This window comes from Malus domestica, chromosome 02 (assembly GCF_042453785.1).
Source record: "Malus domestica chromosome 02, GDT2T_hap1".
NCBI classification, from domain to species: Eukaryota; Viridiplantae; Streptophyta; class Magnoliopsida; order Rosales; family Rosaceae; genus Malus; species Malus domestica.
This window is the reverse complement of record NC_091662.1, coordinates 33,477,312-33,489,506: the sequence shown is the minus strand read 5'-3', so window position 1 is coordinate 33,489,506 and position 12,195 is coordinate 33,477,312. Positions and strand designations below refer to the sequence as shown.

General features: G+C 37.8%; 1 protein-coding gene across 1 annotated transcript; it reads right to left on the bottom strand.

Annotated features, from left to right (window-relative positions):
- Positions 1 to 4,792: 4,792 nt before the first annotated feature.
- LOC114821969 (uncharacterized) lies at positions 4,793 to 9,298 on the bottom strand. The gene is made up of 7 exons (XM_029095655.2): positions 8,856 to 9,298; positions 7,995 to 8,297; positions 7,634 to 7,842; positions 7,492 to 7,540; positions 7,313 to 7,402; positions 7,166 to 7,228; positions 4,793 to 7,031 (listed from the first exon to the last, which is right to left on the bottom strand). The coding sequence occupies exons 1-7, from the start codon at positions 9,021 to 9,023 to the stop codon at positions 5,247 to 5,249; spliced, it is 2,667 nt and encodes an 888-aa protein (XP_028951488.2). The 5' UTR covers positions 9,024 to 9,298; the 3' UTR covers positions 4,793 to 5,246.
- Positions 9,299 to 12,195: the final 2,897 nt, after the last annotated feature.

The following is a 12,195-nucleotide window of genomic DNA, read 5'->3' as shown; positions in this document are numbered from 1 at the left end:
CACATGTGGGAGCTGTCGGGCGCACTTTGTTTATGTCTTCTTTCCGACGGGTCCCTTTCCAACATCTCAATGTCGTTTCTATTTTTTTTTGGGTCCACTCAACAGCCGGCGTTTTTTATATGGAACATGCTAGGCAAACGTAGAAATGAATTATCTTCGGATCCATTTCTTCTGATCCAACAAATTAAGGGGTTTGGATAATTTAAATTTGATTTAACGGTTACAAACAACTGTCCACTTTAAAAGTTATAATAACTTTAGCAGTTAGATCAAAGTTTAATAGTTCGAATCTCCTGATTTGGTGGATTAGGAGGAAATGAGATGATCAATTTTCAGCAAACATTACTATATTTGTAAATTATGTGATGTTTTATTAATAAAAAATAAACACGTTCATAAAATTTTTAAGCAATAATTTGATTATCAACAATTACGTCATATGACATTATCTAATTCCTTGAAACCTAGAGAAAAGCTATAATTTTTAAATGGGATTTTTTTAACATTAATCTCTCAAGAAGATTGAAATTTAAAATAAACCTGGTGTTAGAATACATATTGATTATAATCCCTTGATGTGTCCTTGATTCAAAATAAATAATGTGCATTTTATTTAATGTCTCCCATTAAATATTTAAATTTATTAATATACAAAATTTAATTTATTTTTTGACCAAAAAACAGTTTTTTTTCAATTTATTAATTATATTTAACATTCTTCAAACTTGAAAAAATCAATTAATGTACCTAAATATATGTATCAAAATGTATTATATTAAACTAATGTATTTAAATACTAGTACTGTCACAGTCCGTCCCGAGATTTTCTATCGGGAGTGTTAAATGACGAAAGTACCCTTGGCGTTACTAAGGTGTGTGTGTGATATGTTTTGGATATTTCATATTTTTCCTAAACTATTGGAAATACCATTAAGTGGATAAAAATATTAAATTGTTGGTTTGGTTGTGTGGTTAGGGAATTAGGGAAGAAATTGATGGTGGGGATTGTTTTTGGACATCACAAATCCTCTCTCTCTTCTCCATCTCGACTCCCTCTCTCTCACACACACCCATACGTACGGACACACCCAAAACCTCCCAAATCTCGGTGGATCGAGGCAACCAAGGTATGCATCTTCATCCTTGAGTCATTTTAAGTCGATTGGTACTAGTTTTAGGAAGTGAAACCATCGGAATCACGTGAAACCCGAACCTCCATTTTTGGTCACTGTTCATGCAAACGTAAAATGTTGATTTTCAGGGAATTCTAAGTTTGTAGTGAGCTTAGTGAGGTCCCAAGGAAGCTCGGAGTGCTTCGTTTGAAGGTTTTGGACGTCGGGATAATGTGGTTCAACTTTGGCCGGTTTTCTTGGGCTTTTCCGGTGAGATTTCTTGATTTTTAGAGCCTTGAACTAGTCTATCGTGATTCTATGTGTTTGGGGCTTCAATTTGGTATAAAATACGAAGAAATTGGTTGAGAAACGAAGGAGAACAAGGAGTTCAAAGTTTGGTCGGAAATCGGCCGCCGGAAAAACCAGTCCGGCGAATGGCTGAGGAAGAAGGTGCGCGTGGACCCGTGCCACCCACGGCGCGTGGGGGCGCGTGGGACCTCCAAAAATTTTTCGACGTCCGTGACGTCGAGTAGGTCGATGTGGTATATTCATATACCCAAATTGAGCATCGTATGAGAAGTTATTTCGAATTATTGGTTATGTGTTTAAATTAACGTTTTTATAGTTGTTTCGCATATAGGTGACACCTATCCCGAAGACGAGCGCATCCAGGGACGTCACGGGGGTTACGACCCATCGACTTATCAGTGAGTGGGCAATTTTGATTTCGTATTACCTATATACAACTGTTTTTCCGAGAAAATGCGTTTATATGAAAATTATGATTTAAATTGTCATGCATGCAAATGTTGAGATATTTGAATTGAGAATTGATGCATATATATGTGAATTGACGCGGTGGACGCACATGTGAGTTTTATTATCATTCAGATGAGTTATTTTATATGAATTGCATTGAAAGCTCATAACCTGCACTTAGGTGTTAGTGCTTATATTGTTATTCACCACACCGCACGCTCGCCTTGGATCCAAGTAGGTGGATGTTGTACAGACCATGTGAGGGTTCCGACATGCTAGTCGTACAGATCACTAGATGTGATTCCGACTAGTGGGTGACCTTAGTTATGCACGCTGATGATTGTTGAGAGAAGCACTAGAGCGTATTTATACACCTATCATCGTACAGACTACTATACGTAGTTCCGAGTGATGTGCAGTGTAGTGTCGTACAGGTCACAGTTGGTGACTCCGGCAGGGCCGTATAGGTCACTGTGGTGACTCCGGCTGAGTGGGATGTTAAGCTTTAGAATCAACCGTACAGAACCATTGTAGGGTCTCCAGTTGATTTATTATTTCACCTTATTTATATTGATGCATTCTGATTATATTTTGGGCATGGCATATCATTTATGCGATGTTATTATGATGGATTGTGATTTGAGCTCTTGATGATATATATATGTGTTTATATACTATTTTTCTGGGAAAGTATACAGGTTTTACGGTGAGGGGTTAGAAATGTTTTTAACGAAATGTTTTGGAAAATCTTTAGTTTTACTGACCCACTCATTTTGTTTTGCGCCCCTCCAGGTTCTAGTTAGCAGTTGGTGGCTCTCGAGGTCTTTTTCCGGCATTCTGACAGACACTTGACATGTAGGACTCACCTGAGGGTGATGTACTTTTATTTTTGTCCTACTTGACTGCACTTAAACATATGCTCTGAATTTATGTGTTTATCTTAACTTGTCCTGTTATTCTAGTAGGTTGTTCTGCTAGAGTTGGTTTGAATTCCTTCTTATGTATGTTGTTGTTTTGCTTCCGTGTCGCACTTATGGTTACGTAACGCTCACGTGACGGCCAGCACACCTGGATCCTCTGGATCGGGGTGTGTCAAGTACTGAAATGTATGTACTGGAATGTATGTACTGAAATATATGCACCGAAATGTAATATATTAAATTAATATACCTAAATGTGTGTACCGAAATGTATGCACGGAAATATTAGTACCGAAATGTATTATATTGAATTAATGTACCTAAATGTTTTTATCGAAATGTATGTACTGAAATGTGTGTATCTAATGTATGCACCGAAATGTATTATAATGAATTTAATGTATGCTAGGACGTTTGCTAGGACGTTTGCTAGGACGTTTGCTAGGACGTTTGCTTGCCTAAAGATATGCTTCCATTTGATACAAAGGAAAGAGAAAGCTAACCATTGAATGTCCTCAATTATTGGTCTTAGTACTGGTTTGGTACTAAGATACTTTTATAAAAAGTGGGTATAAAAAAAGTTGAGCTTAAAAAGGTGTTTGGTAAACACTTAAAAACAGCTTATTTTCACAATTTTGGGTGAAAAAAAAGCTGAAAAAGTGAAGCAGAAAAAATGAGCTTATTCTCACAGCACATCAGAAGCAGTTTTTTTTCAAAACACAGCAATACCAAACCAACCTTAATCTCCAAGAAATACTTCATAAGTTCTATATCGCATCAATAACAAGTTTGAAATCTCCCTCCACGCAAATATGAAGGAAGCCCTTTTGTTTAGCACACCTTAAAGCATCCCGCAAAGCCTCTCTATCCGAGCATATATCGACCATAACATCACACGCCTTTAGATCCCAGTTCAAAGCATCCTTGTCTGCGTCTCTAACTTCTCAAAGACTCTAAAATATCGCCTTTTCGTAATTGGAACTAGATTTCTATTTCTTATAAGTGTGCTAATAATAGCACGCTTAGATACTGCAAGTTTCTGCAATCCGGAATCCTTCCCTCAAGATGGTTCTTACGTGCTAATATTCAATCTCTTTTAACTTTTTCGAGCATTAGCGGTGGTCCTTCCCTCAAGATAACTTTTACCAAAAGCCTATAAATGTTCCAGTTAGAAGATGCGACTATACGACAAGGACCAGGGCAAAAGGATAGAGGAACATCTCGGAAGACTTGGAAATGAGACTTTAAGAAAAAATATGGAGTAATTGGAGCTAAATAGAAAACTTGACACAAAACCGAGTGCAGTAGTGTTTCAAGATTGATGCAACCAACCCCACTTAGTGAATAAGGATTGATTGTTGTAGTGGTGGTCCTTACAAGATAACGGGGGCGATCAAGGGTTGCTTTTTCTTAAAGATATAGCGTCCGAACAACGCCAGGGAAAGACTGACACAAGACATCTCACATTCCCCGCATAAAGATAGATGAGGAAGTGATCGAATGAGCTCTCATAGCAAGCTCGGTTTTCATTTCGCTTTCCGATCAAAGTCAGGTAAAAACATTTTATGCCTTTCTCAAGTAAAGTATCCCTCCATCAAGAAGTGAATTCCATTATTTCGACATGAAAAAATAAAAGGCCTAATTGGATTATTACATCCCGTGATAATAGGAAAGTCAGAAGATAAACCTGTGATAAAAAAAAATATGGATTTAAACCCCTGTTGTGAAGTCCGTTAGAATTTAGGTACAAATCTAAAAGTTACGTCAACTCTCCTTTAATTGTTAGCACGTGAACTATACATATGAGGCCAAAACATAACTCGGTTCATGAGCTAACAATTATCAAAGAGTTGACGGAACTTTTAATTTTGTACCTAAATTCTAACGGGCTTCACCACAGTGGTTTAAATCCTAATTTGCTGACCACAAGGGCTATCTTTTGACTTCCTTATCACCACGGGACTAATAATCCAATTAAGCCAAAATAAAAACAAGCCTGCATAACGAAGCAGAATAAAATTAAAGTAACAATTCTCCCAAGTTTCGACGATTCCACTTTCCGTCTGTTAACGTTTTGGGACCTTAATAACACAAGCATGCAACAAAAAACATAACCATAGAAATCTGAAAGACAGAAATGTCAACAACAAACCTGTGAAGTCTCACACCTTTGCATTATATTCTCATTCCGAAAGAGTATACATGAACACTTGTACCATAACGATAAATACGGCGAGGCAGGATCCTTCCAGGAAAAGTCGAAACCGCCACGCCACACAGCACCCCACTGCCCAGTTGCTTAAAACAGAGAGTCCAACCTGGATGCAGAGTTGAGAACTAAATGGTCGCAAAAAGTGGGGTGAACGCGAACTCTTTTTCCAAAATACAGAGTTCAATTTGTAACCACGACTTTACCGACAAAAAAATGATGATGTAAATCATCATTGTATTTCTTCTAACTAAAGAGTTTTTGAGTTCCTTTTCGCCAAACACCTTTGACAGGCAATCCTCCAGCCGAGTTACTGCTCCTCCCATCTAATCCTTCATCACCGGCATCTGGCTGAGAATCAGAATTTCTGCTATCTAAAAGTGCTGCAGCATCACCCAAGCGGACTCTATCAAATTTGGAGGTTTTCTTCCGCTGCTTACTCCCTCCGCCACCATCCACTAAATTCGGCCTAGCAGCTGGTGTGGAATCCTTTTGGCCCCTCGGTTGCACTAGAGGTTGACTGCGAGAATTCAACTCCTCCTGGTGCCCATTCACTAACAGATTTGATTTTCCTTTGGCAGCACGGTACCCATCCTTTGTCAACACCTCCACTGCTTCTTCCGTAGGCCTGTAGTTTGATTGAAGTTCCCGTACAGAGCTAATAATGCTATCTGCTAGCGTGTTCTTAGAATTACTGTTTTCAGACTCTGAAATCTTCCCTTTACCTTTCTTAGAATTTTTACCATCTTTCAATTTAGGACTGTCCTGAGACCATCCATTGCGAGTACCAGTATTGTAGGCATCGATAAGCTCCTTCTGCTTCTGAGAATCAGGGCAGAGTCTAGCCAAATCAAGGACAAGATGAAGCAAGCCAAACTGCCGCACAAAATCTAAATATATTCCTGTGTCAACCAAACCCTGGCGATACTGTCCAGATATGTCTTTAAAAATAGTATATTTTTCTTCGTCAAATTCAAGACCGGCACGAATCTTTTCCACTAAGGACTTGTTAGCAGTTTGAACATCCTCCGCTTTCAATATAGGATGGGTAGTTGAAGGCAACTTACGCACTTGTACTGCAGAAACAGGCGGAAAATCAGAATTGGAGGGTTGAACAGATCCATTTTCGACCAAATTAGGAGCTGACGTAGAGTGGCTGATCCTACCAGATTTGGTGTTGCTTGAATCCCTTGAAGAACCTGATGATAACAATCCAGGTATTGCTGTCTGTTCAACATGAGCTGCAGAACTTGCATAACTAGATGGTCTCAATCCATTACCAAAGGCATTCTGTCTAGTCTCAACTTGAGCCTGAGTGGAACTGGCATAACTAGATGGTCTGGGTCCATTACCAAAGGCCATATTGCTCTGACCAGAAACACGAGATGAAACACTTGTCGCAGGCGAAGCCTGAGCTGAATTAGTAGGTTGTACTACAGGCCCCCGAGTTCCTGCTGGCCAAGCCTGTCCAGAACTATTAACAGCCACAGGCCCACGTGTTGCTGCTGGCCAAGCCTGTCCAGAACCATTAACGGCCACAGGCCCACGTGTTGCTGCTGGCCAAGCCATTCCAGAGCTATTAATAGCCACCTTGTGGTTGTTTTGCCGGCGGAGATGCGCTGCCATTGTGTTGCTAGGCAGACTATCTGAGTCTTGTTTGGGGTCTGAACTGTTGCCAGCTGCCATTGAGAGGGGAGGAAAGGAAGATTCTTCCAAACGCCCATTCCTAGAAATAGGCCCCACGGCTTGACGGTACCTTGAAGATGTTTCGATATCTGTTGCACTTAATGATTCAAATGAATCAGCGATCGGATCAATATCACCTGTATCCCCAATATCTGGAGGAACTTGCAGTCTGGAGGATGAAGGATCATCATATGTTCTATCAGCATGAGCAGTTTCCAAACTTGCTTGAACAGCCATAGAAAGTTGATTTTCAGAAGAATCACGACGAAATGCCAGACCTCTTCCGCCTCTTCCACGTCGATGATCTTGTTCACTACTTCGTTGATATCTGAAGCTGGTTGGTATCTGTTACAGATATACGACGAAAGATAATTATATTGCATAAAAACTGAATTACAAATATAAAAAAAAATGAGAGAAGAACCGAGCCTCGATGCAGAAGGGAAATTGCAGAGAAGAACAAAAAATAGTATACTTACCTGCAGAGCAGCATTACGCTTGGAACGAGACATGCTCCCTCCATGTTCAAGTGTATTATGCCTCTGAAAAATAAATAAGAAAGGGAAGTCAAAAATTAAATACTACAAGAGCAGGAACGCATAAATTTCTCACATTTTATAAGTCACCTTCATTTCTGCCTCAGATTGGAAGACAACAAACTTTTTGCTGAGGCAGGACTCATCTTCACATAGAAAATGACCTTGGCGGAAGTGCATCTGTGACATACAATGAAAAAGCATTCAAAACACATAAATGGCAGCAGGAAAAAAATAATACAAAATAAATAACAACACTAATAACTTACCTCCAGGTCATCATAATTCTTATAATATTCATATTGTCCAGGATTCTGCCTGCATTGAACAGCAGAAATCTCATATGCGCTTAAACATTTTAAAAATTACAATCAAAACATAGCACTCTTCCAGTGAAAGACGGTCGAATACCTTTGGCATATATGACAAGTATAGTGATCAGTAGTCATGTGGGAGTACAGCTCATTATCCCCATAAAATGGGGTTCTGCAAAACTCACACATAGGATGTCCCATGAAGCCACCTCTTTCACTCTCACTTCCATCCACTTCAGAGTCACCTGTATTTATATGCCGCCTCAATTGAGCTCTAGTATATAGTTTTTGTTCACATATAAACACCTGCGTAACATGAAAGAAGCTAATTAGATAAATCAAATAAGAATCATAATACCTAAGAAGACAGAAAGAAGATAATAGAGCAAAAGCGCTGCTTGAAATGTAAATATACGATAAATATCAAGTCTCTTAGCAATCAGAGTAACAGCTTTTACCTTCCTCCCTTCCAAACATAAAGAGCACATCCACAACCTATGTTGGTGGAATAAATGATTCTTCAGATGATTAAGGTTCCGAATCTTCCCGCGACGCTTTGGGCCATCATTTGATTGCTCATCCATCTTGTCACATTCGCTGCATGAAAGCTTGCACATTGCCTTGATCATCTTGTAGTGGTCCACATCATCGAAAAATGCTTGAGTGTCCTCGTGGTACCAATACGGTCCCACGCGACCCTCTCTTACTTCAGTCGGCAAGACTGAGAAGTCATTAATCATCCTTGTATAATCTCCTAAACCCTGAAAAGATCATCAAGGCACACACATAAGGAAACCAGAAGCAGGGAAGAATCAAGAAAGTGCAAAAAAAGTTAATGCATCCCACTTATAACAAATTACAAGGGAGCAGGCACTGAATAATGTATCTGCTAAATTATGTAAAGCTAGAATTTTTTCACAATAAACAGATACATCGACAATGAACAAAAATTTAAGAAAGCGTGTACGGGCAAATGCATGCCACTTAAACTTCTATGAAAAACTCATCGAATAAAACACAAATCATGCAGTCAAGAAGCTCATTACATCCAAAGGCAAAAGAACCCAATATGCACCACAATGATAAGTCAATAAATACCAAGAGAATTCAACCCGAACAGGCAAATCGAAAGCGAAACAGCTCAGAAACACATAATCCTACAAAAATGGACAATTTTTTCCAGCTTCTGCGTGTATCAAAGTTCTCACAAAGAAAATTCACATATCAAAAACCCACAATTATGGTTTGAAGTTTCATCACAAAATCCTAAGCTAAAAAGTAAGAATCTTTAACCCAAGATCAGAGAAAAAATACAGCACCTTGGTGATAAAAATGACGTCGGACTCGGTCTTGCAGATGCAGCACCGGCGATCGTTGCAGATGAAGCGGAGACGAACGACGCAAGTGGAGCAGACTTCGCGATGTCCACAGGCACCGTAGGCAACCCATTCCAGAGTATCGGCACACACCGCACAGCTGTCGTCCATGGCTATCGTTCAAGCTCTGTGCGTGCCTCTGGGATTGGAGAGCGGAAACCCTAATTCGGAGGTTGATTGAAGGTGGAGGAGAGTTAGGGGATCTAGGGTTTTAATACAATTGATCGGAATTAAATTTTGGGAATGTTGTGAAATTGGTTCAGGGAAGCAAAAATTGAGTCGGTTGAGGATGAATTTGCAAAGGTTTTTGTTGAAGCCGGATGTTTTACAACTCCGCAAGAAGAAGATGGGAAGTCCTGCTCCTGCCCCCTCAAGGAAAATAATTTATTTTTAATTTTTTACTTTCCCACTTTTATTAACACATAAATTCGTAAAGAGTAAATTGTACAAATGGTCCCTCAACTTTAATCAAATTGGAGCAATGGTCCCTCAACTAAAAATCCATTACCATTGGTCCCTCAACTTATCAAAATGTGTAGCTATAGTCCTTTTCATCAATTTTGTCAAAATTTTATCAAAATAAGCTATGTTGGAATGACCATTTATATAATTAGGGTCCCTTAACTCATCAAAGTGTATAATTATGGTTCTTTTCGTCAACTATGTCAAAAAATTTGTCAAAACGAGTTATATTGGAAGGACCATTGCTACAATTGAGTTAAAGTTAAAGGACCATTTCTCCACTTGAATTAAAGTTCAGGGATCAATGGTAATGAATTTTTAGTTGAGGGACCATAGCTGCACGTTTTGATAAGTTGAGGGACCAAAGGTAATGAATTTTTAGTTGATGGACCATTGCTCCAATTTGATTAAAGTTGAGGGACCATTTGTACAATTTCCTCATTCGTAAATGTAGATAAAATTTACAAACTAAATAATATGTTTTAATAGAAATGAGCATGTTTATCAATGTTTAATTAATCATCCAATTGTGAGCTGCCATGTCATTTAGTTTACAAAATTTTATCTACAAATTTAAACTCTCTAGCATTACCCTTTAAGAAAACTTGCAAAAGAAAAAATTGAAAGATCAATTGAAAACATAGATGTGCTGTTTGCCAATGGGATCCGATGCTGAGAGAAATTGTGATTAGTAGTAGTGGCGGAACTATAATTTTAGCTTAGAAGGCCCAAAAGTTTTCAATCTGAAATGCTTCACTATCTAACATAAGTTACTGTGTCAAGTGGTAAGCAACCAATTACCGTGGTTTGGGTCTGGTATAAAGTCATGCTCATCATCCTTTTCCATAAACCTAAACTCCAAGTCTCTTTGACTTTCTTCCTTTCACTTTCCATTGATTCCCTTACCATAATCCTCTTCAAAGCTCACAAGCAACAGATTGTTTGAACTCAATAGGAGCCACAAACCTCAAATCATGCCCGACGAACGAAATTAAAGTAAAAATGTCGATTGGGGTCTTGAACTTACAAAAAACCTAAAAAATTATAAGCATAACATTAAACTTTCCTGTATGAAAAAATGTCAAGATCATCTTGATCTTTTCGTGGATCCACCTTTGATTACCAATTTTTTGTATGACTTGTTAATTTATATGGAAGAAGTCCCTAAGTTGGTGTGCTAAACTAGAGCAAGGCACACCGACAGGTGAGCAGTCCACTAACCGGTGGAGAAGTATTCCTTTGGGTTCTACACGGGTTTTTGTGAGAGTCCAAGTAAATCTTTACGATCCCGAAAGAGCTTGATCAGATAAGATCCAGCAGAACCTTTAAGGATAACGAGTACGACCATTTAGAATTGCAAAGGAAGGGAGTTGAAGTTTCTTTTTCTTTTTTGGGTCGGAAGAAAACTTTGTTGACAAAAGTGTTTTGGCTATTAGACGGTTCAACTTTATATTTATTAGATTGTCAAGTAAACAAAAATATTATATCATTACAGTTCATTTTTCGTGCTTTTGGATAATTGGGACCGTTTATTAAAGTAAAAGCGTGCCACTTTTTAACTAAAGAAAAATGAAAGAAAAAGAAGTTCCTTGAACCTTACGCATCTTGAAAACCCATGCCTCATATGCAAGTTTTCCTTTAATTCAAAGATGATCAACTTGTGCAAAAGATCGTGTATTTTTTTTAACAAGCGATATTATTTGCTCAAGAGAGAGAATGTGGGCTTAGCCTCACAATGAGTTAGTAATAATGAGGTATTAAAAACTCACTTACAAATAAAGAAAAATACTACTAGATCGTAGTACCAAGTGGCAAAACACCATGCATTTCGATATGAATTTTCTTCCAAATCCTCAAATATCCCAAATTTTCTTGACCACAAAAAGAAAAAAAATAAAATAAATCCCAAAATTGGGGAAGTAGTAGCACATATTTAAATGCTCTAACTGGTTTATGGATTTCATTGTTCTTTAAATGACAAGTATTTTTCATTTCTCTCAATTTGAGAAGGAGAATTTGAGATGCAACTTCAATTAACTTAATTCAAAGTCAACGAAAATATTAATGTAATCAAATTCTCTTGATTAATGATGATTAACAAGGGAAGGTTCCTGCCAGTGCAGGAGCAGGACAATATGTGTATGTAACACCCCATGTATGTGTATGTAACACCCCGTATATGTTTTCTTTGTCTATAACTTACGAACATTAGCTATTCGAATTGCAGTTTTAATACCTCATCATTTTGATTAGTTTTCCAAACGAGCTTTAAATCTTATCACATAAAATTTGAACTTGATCTTTTGTAAGATTTGTGCTTCTTCTCTATCTCATATTTCTCGACAATAGATTAGAGTGGGGATGACAATTCTAACCGTTAAACCCGATAACCGTGGATAAGCGCCCAAATGGATTGGATTTGAGTATGAAAATTCGGGTATATTTTAGGTATGGGAAAAAACCGTAAATATTATTCGGTTATGATTTTGGATATGGTTATAGGGGTTCCAAATCCATATATGTACCCAAACCCGAACCAAATAATATATAATATTATTATATAATATGTGTATGTATATATATATATATATATATTCATTATTCACCGAATCTTACTTTGAGAATACAAAAATTGCATTGTGTGAGTTGCACTTTGTGGCAAAGTTCAAAAGTTTTGATATGAATCAAAATCTATAAAAATTCAATGGTACTTACGAGAGATATCAAAGATCAACCAACATTATCAATGTTTAACTTTAATTTTTATACTCCACAAGATCTATTAATAAATCATTTTATACATCAAATATTTAATGATGAA

What these genes read in the sequence shown, in the direction of transcription:
- LOC114821969 (XM_029095655.2), bottom strand. Translation starts at nt 9,023, where the DNA reads ATGGACGACAGCTGTGCGGTGTGTGCCGATACTCTGGAATGGGTTGCC. An exon ending in TATGTTTGGAAGGGAGGAAG is followed by an intron (nt 7,843 to 7,994) that starts GTAAAAGCTGTT and finishes CATGTTACGCAG; the next exon opens with GTGTTTATATGTGAACAAAA. An exon ending in AGCGTAATGCTGCTCTGCAG is followed by an intron (nt 7,032 to 7,165) that starts GTAAGTATACTA and finishes TATCTGTAACAG; the next exon opens with ATACCAACCAGCTTCAGATA.